At 39.4% G+C, this 14454-nt stretch overlaps 1 protein-coding gene across 1 annotated transcript in view; it reads left to right on the top strand.

Annotated features, from left to right (window-relative positions):
* Positions 1 to 14242, top strand: part of LOC139716363 (ras GTPase-activating protein 3-like) — a 102120-nt gene extending 87878 nt beyond the window's left edge. Inside the window, exons 7-8 of the mRNA XM_071627909.1 lie at positions 9591 to 9667; positions 14110 to 14242. Coding sequence (XP_071484010.1) covers positions 9591 to 9667; positions 14110 to 14242 — 210 coding nt within the window. The remainder of the gene's footprint in view (positions 1 to 9590; positions 9668 to 14109) is intronic.
* The last annotated feature ends 212 nt before the right edge of the window (positions 14243 to 14454 follow it).

Genomic DNA, 14454 nt, shown 5'->3' with positions numbered 1-14454 from the left:
ATGAGAATGAAGGATAATTTTTGGCATTGGATAAGGACAATGTTCACAAGATAGAAACTGTTCTGGAGAGTCTGAATCAAAGTGAAGGATGATGTGAGAGAAGCGTTTGATCCAAGGTAAGCAGGAGACATTAGTTGGGTATGTGAAAACAGAGAAAGCCTGAGTGAAGGGAATTGTATCCACAATTCTTTTGAATGGCACTTCACATTACTAGTGATTGCAGAGTTCGACACTAACTTTTATCTGTGGTGATTCATTCCACTTTAATCTTTATATTTGAAATTCAGTGGCCCAAAAGAGAGGTGTATTGGTCCAAAATAAAAGGAAACAAAACAACCAATTTTGAATCTTAGTTACCTCATTGAGCCACCAAACGATAACCTTTTGGAAATTTAGAAGTAGAAGTTTGGTAGTCTGACATCAATTTTTAGTGGCCCCGGGCTACTGCTAATGTCGATCCCTGGATTACTTTCAATGTGTATGTCTTCAAACATGAACTTATAAAAATTAATTTTCAGTTCTTTCCCCAGAAAATGTATAACAACTCATAGATTGTCATAAAAAAAGAAGAAAAAAAGAAACACAAATAGCAGTAGTCATTTCATATATAAGCCATGGGATTTGTGAAGAATTTCAAAGAGGAAATTATCGCGGTAATGTTTCCCACCGCAGCATGATGTTTAACCCGTCAAAGACTAGTCCCAGTATACTTGGGCAGGTGTCTATGGGAAATGTGTGTTACAGCAAAATCAGCCAGTCCTCAATGGGTTAGGCACATGCAATAGCCCTAACCTGTTATACAGTGCAAGTGTTGAGCAAAAGGGAGGTATTGAACCTTTTTTAATACCAATACTTCCGTGCTTGATTAATTATCTCATTTTGCAATTTCTATGTTGTCATTCAAATATGACACCATTGCTAGTGTTCATTTTTAGAGAAAAATTATTCCTTACTCTTTATTCCTATAAGATGAAAAACATAACATTTCTTCCTCCTATGTTTGTTTGATAGTAGTATGCCTTGATTCTTCAGGGGTCTGTATGCTACTACTGGTATGAGGGATTGATTTTCTGGCTTTTTCCCCCCACTGAGAGTTAAAAACAGAGCACAGGCTGATATATTCATTGATGATTATATTCTAGGAAAAAGGGGCCTACTCCTTTGATTGATGAATCATAATAATATCATCTGTTGGTGTGTGTGTGTTTGTGCATCTGTGTGTTTGTGTGATGTTTGCGGGTATGTTGGGATGTTTGTGTGTGTGCACATTATTTAACAAGTGTTTCTTCTCGGTGAGTCATCATTTAGCCTTTCTTCTGCGTTATGTTGTGAGAATACATTAGATCATGACTACTCAAATTAAGTTAGTAACGAGACTGAAATGTGAGTGCTTCTTGTACCCCCCCCCCCCCCCCCCCCCCCCAGTCCTCCAACAACATGTACACACCAAAACTGACAATACCAAACAGAACATAACACAAGCAAAGATTCACACAACTTGGAAGCATAGAAGCATATGATATTTGTCTGGTGCAAAGCGAAGATGAATATTAGGTAATTGATTTCTTTCCTTTTTTTTTTGCAATTAATGTACAAGAAGCAGCTTGTTTTGATATACACATACATATATAGCTTTTGGGTTTTTTTTTATGTCACCTTTATTCAGTGTATTGTGTATGATTTTGTTTTTTTTTCTTTGTTTTGTTTTTGTCTTTGTTCATGTTTCCTTCTTTTTGTTTTTGTTTGTTGTTGTTTAGAGAGGAGGAGTGTGTTTTGTGTATATGCCAGGGCTGCCAACATATCTGTAGAGCAATCGGGAAAATATTTGTGTGTTACTTTGTACATGCATCTGAAAGGGCACAAATGAATCCCAAATGGGGGAAATGTTCGTGTCCTCTTTAATCCAGACATAAAGAGGTATAACTGAATGTTTCTAGGATGCACTCTTCTGAGTCACAGGTAGACTGCATTGCATTTGGTCAAATATTGACAGGAAAGAAATATGTACCTGGTGGAATTGTTGACATATGTCATGCTGGGATGGCCCTATGTGTGTTTGCGGGTTTGGTTGATAGTGACTCCTGCCCAATCGCATTTGAAGGCATTTGATTTGTTCGTGTGGTACAAGAGGTAATAATTGTAAATCTGGATTTGGATCTGGTTCTGGATCTGGATATGAATCTTGATGTGTACAGTGCAGGACAGTTGTGGTATAAATCACCTGAAAAAGGAGTGGGCTAATGAACACTACTGGTACTGGGGAAACTGGTCCTCAACCAGCAGTCTTGACGCTTGCCACTGTTTTGGAGGTTGCTTTGGTGTCTGAAAGATGGTTCCCGTCCATTGTTGTCTTCAAATTCTTCGACGGAAGAATTTCATGAATTTGAATAATTACGCAGTACCCGCTGCATGCTATAAGGATTAGAACCAACACTTGCTGTCGGGCGGAAGCTCGGTGGTTTAGTGGAGATGACGCCTGTCTGGAGATCGGGAGGTCGTAGGTTCGAATCCCGCTCTAGTATGTACGCCCATGATTTTTTATCATGGCTACTACTAAAAAACACTGATCAATTCAGTGCTTATTTACATTGATGTAGGGCAATTTGTCAATCAGTTCCATTGCTGTCTTGTTTGAGAAAGAATTCTTTATTATACAGATTTATATTTAAGCTTTGAACAACATAACACTTACTATGACTTTTGACTTACCTTTTTATGCCTCCGCAACGAAGTGGCCGGAGGCATTATGTTTTCGGGTCGTCCGTCCGTCCGTCCGTACGTCCGTACATCCGTCCGTCCCGTTTTGTTTTTGTCGATATCTCAAGAACCGTGTGGTGGTTGTACATCAAACTTGGTATGAGGGTATATCCTTGGGGGATAATACTTTGTGTGGATTTTAGGGTCACAGGGTCAAAGGTCAAAGGTCACAGGTTATTTTGTGAAAAAAATTGAAATTTCATGTTTTTCTCCATATCTCGCAAATGGTTCAAGGTATCTTCATGGAACTTAGTATATATGCTTGTACCGATGGGCAGTGATTATCTAGGGAAGTTGGGGGTCATGGGTCAAAGGTCAGGGGGTCAAAGGTCAAGGTCAACTCCTCAAAATATCACTACTTTCCTTAAAATGCAATATGCCTGAAGGTTTTTTTTTTTAAAACTTGATGTGTGGCATGTATTACGCAATATATATTTTTGGGGAAGTTTCTTGCCAAAAGGTCAAAGGTCAAAAGGTAAAAGGTCAAGTGAAAGTGCTAAATTGCACTTTTTCCTCCATATCTCGAAAGTAACTCAAGGTATCATCATGAAACTTACATATTTATGCATGTTCAACCTAACAGTGATTCTCTTTGGAACTGTGAGGTCAAAGGTCAAAGGCCAGGTTTAGATAATGCTATTTTCCCATTTGATACTGAAATTATACTTTTTCTCAATACCTTGAAAATTACTCAATGCATAAACTTATATAAAAGGGTCAAAAGTCAAGTAAAAATCATCAGTTCCCCAAATACCTGCACTCTGACATTTTAATCATTCATCCAATTGAACCTAGTTCTAGGAAAGTGAACATTCAGCACATTTGTGTCAAACCTGTCATTTTAATATTTTGCCAATTGTGTGAAACTGTCATCACACATTGTCAAGACATTGTACTATAGACCTATTAGGAGAACCATGCATTATGGCGGAGGCATATCAGTAGCCGTAGCGATATATCTAGTTGCTACATGAAATGTAGTTGCCTCAAACCCAGGAAATTTCTTTGCTGTGATTTGTCTTTTTGTTCTTGCGGGTCTAAGGAAATAATTCATGAGGAGGGTTGGTACCACCCCCCCCCCCACCACTTTGAAGCGGGAAGAAAGCCTTGTGCATCTCTGCATTGATACAGATGTATGAAGATTGAGGATGCAACTGTGATGCAACTGAATGGGGAAAATATTGCAGTTTCCAATAGTATCTTTGGTCTGTAGATTCATCATGAAATAGTTTTATTCAAAAGCCGTGCACAAACACTGATCCATCTACCGGGGAGTGGGTTTCGTTTCTCTTCCCCCCAAGGCCTGGATTGTATGCGAGTGTGCATTTGTGTGAAATCTGTGCGTGTTTAGAGAAACAAGGGACACGGTATTTAGTTTCTCAATGGTTTGATAGATGAGAGGAAGGGAGGGAAAGAGACAGAAAGAGAGAGAAAGGGAGAAAAGGAAGGAAAAAGCAGAAGAAGAGAGTGAAAAAGAATGGGAAGAAGAGGAGAGAGGGAGGGGAGAGCAAGATTGAAGCAAAGGGAGCAGTGAAATGAAGATGGTGCGCGTGAAGAACAGTTTTCCCGGTATTAAGCACTGATTGAACAAATCACTTAAAGTGTGATGGCGGAGAGGGGAGCTCGATTTCATCTTGATGGAGAAGGCAAGAGGGAACTCTTGACGGCGGCTGAAAGCTGCTATTTCCTCTCCGTTTTCTTCCACTTTCCAGGGCAATCCGTCATGTCGAGGCATGTTTGCTGATGGCCTCGGAATATTGTGGATGTGGAATATTGTGGATGAAAAAAAAAAAAGATTGGCTGTTTTATTGGAACAATATGAAAATGGTTCTAGCATCCAAAGGATTGTTCACCGTTATTCAGGCGTGTCATTCACCGCTCTCTTAGGGCCCTTCCCCCTATTCAAGTTGGTAGAGAAACTGCTGAACAATGCCTTCGATAAGATGTTTGGGTTATCTTCCTGGATATTACCATTGCCATGAAGTTTTTGATAATTTGATGTTTGTTTGGGTCTAGGGCAATTACCCCCTGGACAGTTACCCCAGATTCTTCCCCTGACCATAACCCTAATCCAAATCCTGAATCTAATCCTAACCCTAACCCTAAACATAACCCTATACCTAATCTTTACTCTAACCTTATCTCTAACCATTATTTAGCCAGGGAGTAATTGTCCTCTGGCAGTATTTGCTCTGATATGGTTTGTTCACCATTACAAATCAGTTAGTCTTTTTTTTTTTTTTTTTCAAATACTATTCATTCACTTCCATTCAAACAAAATCATAAACAGCAATCAATTTGGTATTACTCTACATCGCAAAAATAGAAAAAAGTTCCATTATTATGTACTATTTACACACATTGAAATAAACAAATTAATGAGGTAATTACTGAAAACACACATTTCATTTTTTCATTAATGAAATGAAAATTGTGCAACAAAATTACCAACATAAAAAAAATGGAAGAATATTACATGTAGGACTAGCAACCCATCATCCAAACAATTCTCGCTATCGCCAATGACGTAAAAAGTACCCGGATGTTGATTTAAGCGTCATTTACGGTGCATTATGGGATAGTCCGGTAGCAAAGTCACTTCCGTTCGTACGCGCGTGATACGTGACTAATGCTATTTACACACACAACCGACTGTATTCTACGTGTACTTCCGGTTTTCTCGACTTGAATTACAGCTTTAGTATGATTTGAAATTTCTCCATTCTTAAGAAATTGCTGTTAATACGACTATTGGTTGTTGCTGCGAAGCTGCCATGTGTTGTTCGCACGACAATAAATGAAAAAAATCTGCAGAAATAGGACCCTTACTGGCATGCGAGACGTGACATGGCCGCGTGGGTGAAGTTTGCGGGTGACTCCACAGCGCAGTATGTGCACGCGCGACTTACTAGTAGTGGTAGTATTATAGTAGCACTATGTAGTAGGCCTAGTGCCTACGTACATTGTACGTACTTACTTGGAAGAAATTGCTTCGGAGACAGGATAAGTTCGAGATCACTGTTCGTTCCCGATTGTGTTCGTGACATTTCGACAGAGAACAAATTTTTAAAAAAAGATGGGCATTCCATGACGATATACTGTATATCCAGGTGGGTGAATATTTTCCAGCATATTTTCAGCGTATGCAGAGATGACTGATCTGTGATGTGCACATCGATCGCATGATCAAGCAGTACGCCGTACCTGTATGTGTTATGTAATTAGCTTATGCGCTGCGTGCAGTGGTGCATGTTGACCGAAAGATCGGTCTGTATCTGTCCGTCGGGGAATGTTCCGCGGAGACTGCGTCTGGCTTCACCGATCCCCTCCGTCTACGGAGGACAGCATTAATGGCAAAATATAAAAGAGTCCTCCGGACAGACGGATCTTTCTGTCTATGGTGCATGCTAATGCAAGGCTGGCCGCCGGCGGGGACTACAGAGTACGAGTATGACAGGCTAGGCCTGGCCACTCGATCGCTGGCATGGCTCGGGCGGTACAGCGGCCTATTGGCCTACTGTACTAGTATCCGTGGTCGGCGCTGCGCTATAGGTAAAGTACACGTACGTGCACGCTAGCGTTGTGCAAATTATGCCCCGCGCCGGAAGTGCCCTTGCTACCAAGTGCACTAAACTTGACGAAAAAGCCACATCCGGGTACTTTTTACGTCATTGGCGATAGCGAGAATTCTCCCTCAGTACCATTTCTTACAATGTCTACCTTTACATCTATAACAGCAAAAAAAAAACCCTCCATACTCACATCCCCCTTCCCTCTTTCAATCCGAATGTTGCCAGACAGACGTCTACCATTCCTCCCCTCCCCAACCCTCAAGTCTAAACATCTTCCTCCCCTCGCCCCAGCACATCGATATCCTCCCATCCTCCCCTTCCCTCCTCAATTTACTTCCTGTTTTTTCGCCATTTTTTCTTTCTTTCAGTTTAATCCTTTTTTTTTCATAGATCTGTTTCTTTTCGTCATCATCATGTCATCATAATCGTCATGTTCCTCTCCCTCTTCTACTCATTTTTATCTCGTAATGAAAGAGTCTTGCCCAACTTGCCAGGCGCCATTGTGTGGCAAGAGTGGTTAGTGCAACAACAATGTACTGACCACAAATAGCAACATTCCGAGGGCGCGGACAGACTGGCAAAAGATCAAGAAGATTAAGTTCGTGATCTTTAAGATCTCGAAGTTTTTCCAGTGTGACCGCAAACTTCCCGCAACACTTCTTGCAAAACTTCTCTCGAAACTTCCCATTCAAACTAGGGATATTTCCCTCAACCCCGACAAACTTCTGTTTGCGGGCGGTTTCTCCGAAGCGTGAGGCCATTGTCATGTACAGATGTGCAGTGTTACATCATAATCACTAGCCATCCGATGGTGCAATCCTTCTTCTTTCTTGCGTGCACATACCAATGACTCAAACTTCGGCTGCCAGTGTGACCGCACGACAAAAGATCGCGAAGACTTCACGATGTTGAACTTCTCGATCTTTTGCCAGTCTGACCGCGCCTAGAGTAAACCTCTTTGATGTTTTCATTGTACCACAGTATTTCTCATTCACTCACACTCTCATGCACACACACACAGACACACACACACACACACACAGACACAGACATACACACACAAATGCGCACTGATAGAGAAGAACAGACAGACAGACTGATAGACACACACACACACACAATGAGTATAAGACAATTATCAGAGTGATAAAACTTGGACAAACTCTTCTGTATATCTCCGTTGTCAACATGATAATTGGAGAAGATAGCGTGTCATAATTGTCATAGTTGGTGTCACTTTTAAGAGTAATCATGTGTATGAATGTTGCTGTTGATTATTCTGTGTCTTTTAGATGTATATCAGGATGATTGGTGGCGATGTCAATGTCATTGTTCCCGTTAATGTTCTCATAATGGTCCTCATTTTGTAGGTACTTGAAGCTGAAACATAGTTCTTGAAAGTGCTCAAAATTCATCTTCCACCACTTGAAAATTGCTTGCAATACATGAAAAGGGTTTACCAAGAAACTCTCCCTGGCTAATGGAATTTGCCGGGATGATGAGTTGTTTGCGGAGTATTTTGAGATCAAAGGTGTAGATTAATCTTGTTTGCTGGTGAAGACTGTTATGTAGGAATAGTCTTCCTTGCTCAGCATTGTAGGACTGTAGGAGATTATGTGATGATTGATCCTGCCCTTGTATAAAATTATATTTTCCAACAAGCTGCATGTGATTTACTATGATGTGGAAGAGTGCTGTGACCCGATTTGTCAATTATTGATAATTGATTATGAAAAAGTGAATAATGTAGCATACGCGATCGGGTAACTTGGTAGATTGTGGACTTCGAGGGAACCTTTTTGGCTAATGTTTCTCATTATTGTTACACAAATAAAATTGTGTTTACATTTCTCGTGCATTCGTGTACATTGTAGAGCAAAAATCAACAGTTCTGCAGGCATACAAGAACAATGTTTTGGCTTTAAGATAACTTGTAATGGGGCAGTGACTATGGATCATTACTGACTTACTGCATATTCATGAGTGCTAAGAATGAAAACAAAAATAGACTGCAAACACATTAATTTTATTCCATTATTAAACAAAGACCACCGTATTGGCTTTTCTCAGAAGCCATTGATTGGTTTTTGTTGGAACTATTAAGCTCCGTTTTATTGGTTTGATTTGTGTCTCTTGCCTGTCCAATCAATAGGTTGATCACTGATATATTGTTACTTCCTGCTATCATCCGCATTATGTTTTTATTGTCTATCTTTCACGGCTAGATATTAGCCCAACATTGTGTGATGTGCCTGAGTTAACTAGGGGATTACATGCGTGGTGTGGTGGTAATAAGGAGTGATTAGATTTAAATGATCACTATTAGTATCAATTTGTTGTTAATTTGACTACTTTTTTTTTATACCAGAAAACAATTTTCCACTAGAAAGAAATCAATACGTCATTAATCAGAGCACTTTGTGAAGTTGTTTACTATGCAGCGTCAGCAGTGCCATGTTGAGTTTGTTTGTCGTGATTGGAAACCGTAGCAACCGCCTCCTGCAAGATGTGGCACTGTCTGTTTTAATGAACTGATGAATACCGCCATGCTCAGTATGAGAGAGATGTGTCAGTATTTCAGTGGGGACAGACAAAGTGTGTAACTTGAGTCTACAAGATATCCCATCTGTCAATACCCATTTAAAGGAATGGTAAAGTTTAGGTTGAGATGGGACTCCAATTTGTGTGTGTGTGTGTGTGTGTGTGTGTGTGTGTGTGTGTGTGTGTGTGTGTGTGAGAGAGACAATGAAAAACTGCTTATGAAATATGAAAAAGCATACAATTTAAAAGGAAGTCAAAGTTTATTTTATAAAAATCTGTTTTGAAATGGCTGAGATATCCAAAAATAAAGTGGTCTTGATAAAAGTTTGGACTCAACTTTTATCAGATACATCCATTTCATTTTTGGATATCTGTAAAACCAAATAAATGCTATATAAGCAGAATTTTTTTTTGCGTAGACAAGACTTTCACAAATTTTGAGAGGAGCCGAAATTTGTGAAGTAAGATGCGCACGATAGTGTTTGTCTACACAATGCATTGAATGCCAGTGGGCAATTCACAAGAGTTTCATGCCGCGAGTATTTCTGGTTTGACTGTGTGTTTTGTGTGTGTGTGTGTGTGTGTGTGTGTGTGTGTGTGTGTATGTATGTGTGTATATATTTGCAGAGGTGTGCAACCCTGCTATAGAGCTCGGGAATCTGTTGGAGAGTACTCATTTACCAAGTCTCTTTTTTTTCTGATTTCTCTCTCTCTTTGCAGTTACAAAAAAACAACTCATATGTGGAGAAGAATCATTTCAGCCCTCCGGAGGAAGACATCTGCAAGACAGAGCTCAAGTGAGTCAAAAGGATGCAAAATTTCAGTTGTTTATTGTTTAATCCTGTGGCACCTAGTGCCTTCTTGCAGTCACGTGAAAGCAATGAATGCAACAGATGTTTAGGTAATTCATTCTTTAATCCTGTGGCACCTAGTGCCTTCTTGCAGTCGCATGAAAGTAGTGATTGCAACAGTCGTTTAAGTGTTTATCCCTGTGGCACCTAGTGCCTACTTGCAGTCACATGAAGGTCACAAATGCAGCAGTTGTTTAAGTTGTTTATTGTTTAATCCTGTGACACCTAGTGCCTTCTTGCAGTCACTTGAGGGCAATGAATGACACTTCAGAGGATTATGCTAAGAATTGCACACCTTTATACATAACTCAAACCCTAAGCATGTCCCACACACCAAAACCCATGCATACACATATGTATAAGACATGCACACATACACCCCCCCCCCCCCCACACACACACATACATGTATACAGAGACATGCATACAGAGGTTTAGTTCTTCCTTAAGAAGATCAACTATTGCTGTGGTTGATGGCCTAATGGGGAATATAGATAGTTATAAAATATAAGATATAAACATAACAGGTAATCATTTATCATAGAACAGATACTAATCAAATGATAGGTTGAGAGCATACGCATATGACCATGCATTTATTTTTCCAACACATAGTTTTGCTTATGACTGGTCATTAGCAAAGTATAATGACCGGTCATTGGCACTTTCATATCGCGCTGACGTCCATGCGAAATTTCATCGTTTTATTTGCTCGCGACGAGGGTGATTAATCAAACAACAAGGATCTGTTTCGTCTAATAAAGCAAATAATACACATCATTTTGTGCAGGCATTAGTATAATTGCCCTCGGATACTTGGTACCATCGAAACAGTTCAAACGCTTTCAGCTGTTGCGTTTGGTGTGTTAGACTGTTCCAAAGGTTTCTTGTGTGGGTAATTCCTACTGATACCCTCACTGATGTGCATTGTTGGTATATCGATAGACACAAGAGTAAAATTTAAATGATTGATTATCATCTGCAGATTTTTGTAACATACATTGTACATGTACCAAAAAAGGAAATGGACTATGCAGGGTGCTTCATAAACACTTGCCGGATTGTCCGGGGCAAGTGAAAGTCAAATTCGTGCAAGTATTTTTGAACAGTGATAACTGCAAAAATTTTTGAAGCCACCTTTTTACCTATTCCCCTAACAAACTCACAAAGTCAACCCTACAGAAGCCCAAAGGTAATGGCTGTTTAGTGATGTAACACTTTATTTCAGCAACTTTCCACCACTTTAAACTGAAGAGCCCACAATGCAATGACGACACTTGATCGGACCAAGTTTGTTACTCAGTGTGTGCTGTTTATTTAAATGATCAGTGTTTCATTAAGCTCTTTACTAACACATGATTTTCTACAGTATTTCCTTATATTTTGGACTTTCTTTTGGGCGAGTAAAATTCATGTTCAGGCAGGTGTTTTGCAGCATATTTGAAAATCTGCTTGCCCGACCGGGCAAGTGGTAAAGTAAAGTTATGTAGTACCCTGCAATGATGCAGTGTCTCATCAAAGTCAGTTTGAGGTAACAAAGAAGTTGGCTGGAAGCGAGGCTAGACCTGAAACAAACGCCCCTTCCCAACTTGACATTGCATTCAAGTGTTTTTGAGCATTGAGTTGATGATATCCCGAGGGAGTTACGCCATTCTTCCCCTTCCCCTTTCTTTGTCTGTCTCTCTCTCTCTCCTTCCGCTTCACATATCGCTCCGTCTCTCTCTACACATTGAAAGGTGACCCAGCAAGTACATTCACATTGTCACACACCTACGCGTGCACACACTCGTCGAATATCAAATTGTACTCATTTGCAACCAGGGGTAAAGTAATCAACCGGAGGTAGTCTACACTTCATTTATATTGCACTCAAACATTCTCCTGTGTTTGTACTTTCGCAGACCTTGAACATAGCTTGGACTTGATTTTTTTTTTTTAAAGAAGAAGCAAAAATAAATACAATTCACAGCAGAATATTGTAAAGTACCAACATGTTATGGGCATATGTAACCTACGAAAATCGGTTTCTGAGATTCATTATGAGTGCTAGTGCTGGAAAGGGTGTTGAAAATCTTAAACCAAACATTTCTTGTCAGCGTTTTTTTTTTTTTTTTTTTTCCCAGCAAAAATGTGATGTTATTTGTAGTAGTATTCCCCATTGGATGATTATGAACAATCAAATTGTTTGAAATAAAAAAAAGTGATAATCTGGAAGTTTCCCCAGACTGTCTTTTACATTTTGAGAGTAGCTTTGCTGATGTAGATGCTCAGGTATTATTTAAGGCTTTACAGTATGGCATTGCTGGAAAGAATAAAAGCATTTAGGGATGGGGGGGGGGGGGGGGGGAGGGGGAGATGCAAGACAGAATAAAGAACTGAGCAACTCTGAATTAGAGCTGCACACAGTTGCACTAAGGGCAGGAAATGAATGTCGGATTAATCTAGCTGTGACTGTCTAAAACTACCCTCTTTGAGATTTACGACTTGCCGGGTGATGCCAAGTCTTCTCTTCAAAGTTTCTATTTTTTTTCCTTTCTTTTAATGGAAGTCGCTTGCCTTGAAACTGTCATAAAAGGCGAGAGAAAATTGCCTGGGTTTGTGATGTCCATGTTTAACATTCCGTGCACATCTAGTGCTAGCTTGACTGTGGCTCAATGGGCATTAGACCTTTTTTGGAAGAGCACAAATGCGGACACTGGGTTGCTAGTATTGGCTACCAAGTCTCTAGACAGCTGTAATAGGTCAAGGTTGATGAATGTCATACACAACAAAAAGGGAGAACAAAGGGATAGAAGAAAATGAGACACAAGAAAAGATATCCGTATTGAACGCACACATACATGTATCTTTCAAGGAGTCACAGAGAATATATGATTCATTTCATTTCATTTCAGTTCATTTTATATTTCGTCACGCTACTGGGCTTGGCCAAATGGCTTCTTTTTTTTTAGCCATTCCATGAATTACAAACATATGCATAGAACACAATTCAGTTATATAAAATACACATAAAATGTATGATGCATGCAAAACACTTAAATCCTTCATATATTTTGTACATTATGTTGTTACAAAAATAAGATATGACTGTGATGGCAAGTGTAGCTATGCCAAGAAGTCTTTTACTATTTATGTGCCACGTTCGCACGTCTGACTCAGTCGACGGCGTGTCAACTTCTGCTCAAACCCACAAACCCGCCCAAACCAATCGATTTAATTGCCAAATGCCGCAGTACAATGAAAGCTTTTCTCGAGCTTCCATTCGTCTCCCATATAGCTTGCATTTTATGTGGTGATTAACTATCAAGTGGTGTTCCCTAATAGATTTGCATGTAAATTCTAAGTTTCTGTCACTGTTTTGTGCGCAAAAGTCATGCCTGTATAGTAATGTAGCTCCTGCCTGGTCATTTCAAAGAAAAGCAATCATCGATTTGTCATACAATTTTCATCAAAGCAAAGCTTCTCATTTTCTCTACAACTCTGCTCACTACATGTCCAGCTTGATAGAAATCTGTTTAGAAGTTACATAGCTTAGAAAAACAGAATGTTTTCTCAAAGTATGACTACTTTGTTGTCTCAGAATAATGTGGCACAGAGGGGGTTTCATCCATGGCACATAAAGAGTTAATGAGCAACAGGCACCAAAAAATCTTGGGTAGTCTTTACCATCTGTGTATCTTGCTGGAAGTACAGTATGATGTTCATAAAATCTTAAATGTTTGTGGTCATTTGTACAACTGTTTTAGAATTGCCAATATGAAGATGCAATACTTGAATTTGATTAGCTAGCCTTTTGAGCAAAAGTACCTGTACTGCATGTCATTCTCTTTAATATTGAATATCAAACACACACACACACACACACACACACAGGAACAAACATACCATGGAAGTTCTGTTTTTATGTAGAATTTGTGGAAAAGTGATTTAAAAAAAAACCCAAATCAGGTTTAGTTGTGTCACAATATCATAAAAGGAGACATAATACAACTTGTATGAAACCATACTTTGGAAAATGAATTGAATCCTCTCTTTTAAAAATGACAATGACAACAACAACAACAACAACAACAACAACAAAAATAATAACAACAACAACAACAGTAACAGCAACAACAACAACAACAACAACAGCAACAGCAAAAGACAACTTGAGCAACGTGGTTTCCTCATAACCAAATTATGCTGGAGTTCTGATTTGATTTATTCTTCAGCAAATTTGATAAAAACTCTAGAGATTAATTTATGGCTGGTCCTTAAGTGTGACATCATGTATTGGGACATCCAATAGTTTCATGACAGTCTGGACCAAATATGGACTGTTTTTCCCCAAGAAGAGCATTAGTTGTTCCTTAACAAGTTTTTTGTTGTTTCCTTCGCCTCTACAGAATTGCCCTATGGAACTCTGTCTCGGGCCTGTCAGGTGATGTGTTCATAGGAGAGGTGAAAATCCCCATTAGTGCCCTAGACATGTCAACGGGAATGCACAAAGCATGGTATGTGTCACTTCGTGTCTTCTAATTCAAAGGGATTGTACAGTACTGGTTGTGGTGAGGATTCAGGTTTATAACATTTTTTTTGGGTGAGATAATGAGAAATCTCTTATGAAATGTGAAAGAGCATGTAATTTCAAGAAGGATTCAACGATTATTTGATGAAAATTAACCTTGAAATGGCTGAGATATCCAAAAAAGCAATCCTGATAAAATTGACAGGCCACGACTTTAATTAGG

This window comes from Diadema antillarum, unplaced genomic scaffold (genome assembly GCF_040938485.1).
Source record: "Diadema antillarum isolate AM-2024a unplaced genomic scaffold, OU_Dant_1.0 scf00000064, whole genome shotgun sequence".
NCBI lineage: Eukaryota > Metazoa > Echinodermata > Echinoidea > Diadematoida > Diadematidae > Diadema > Diadema antillarum.
This window is presented reverse-complemented; position numbering and strand designations above follow the sequence as displayed.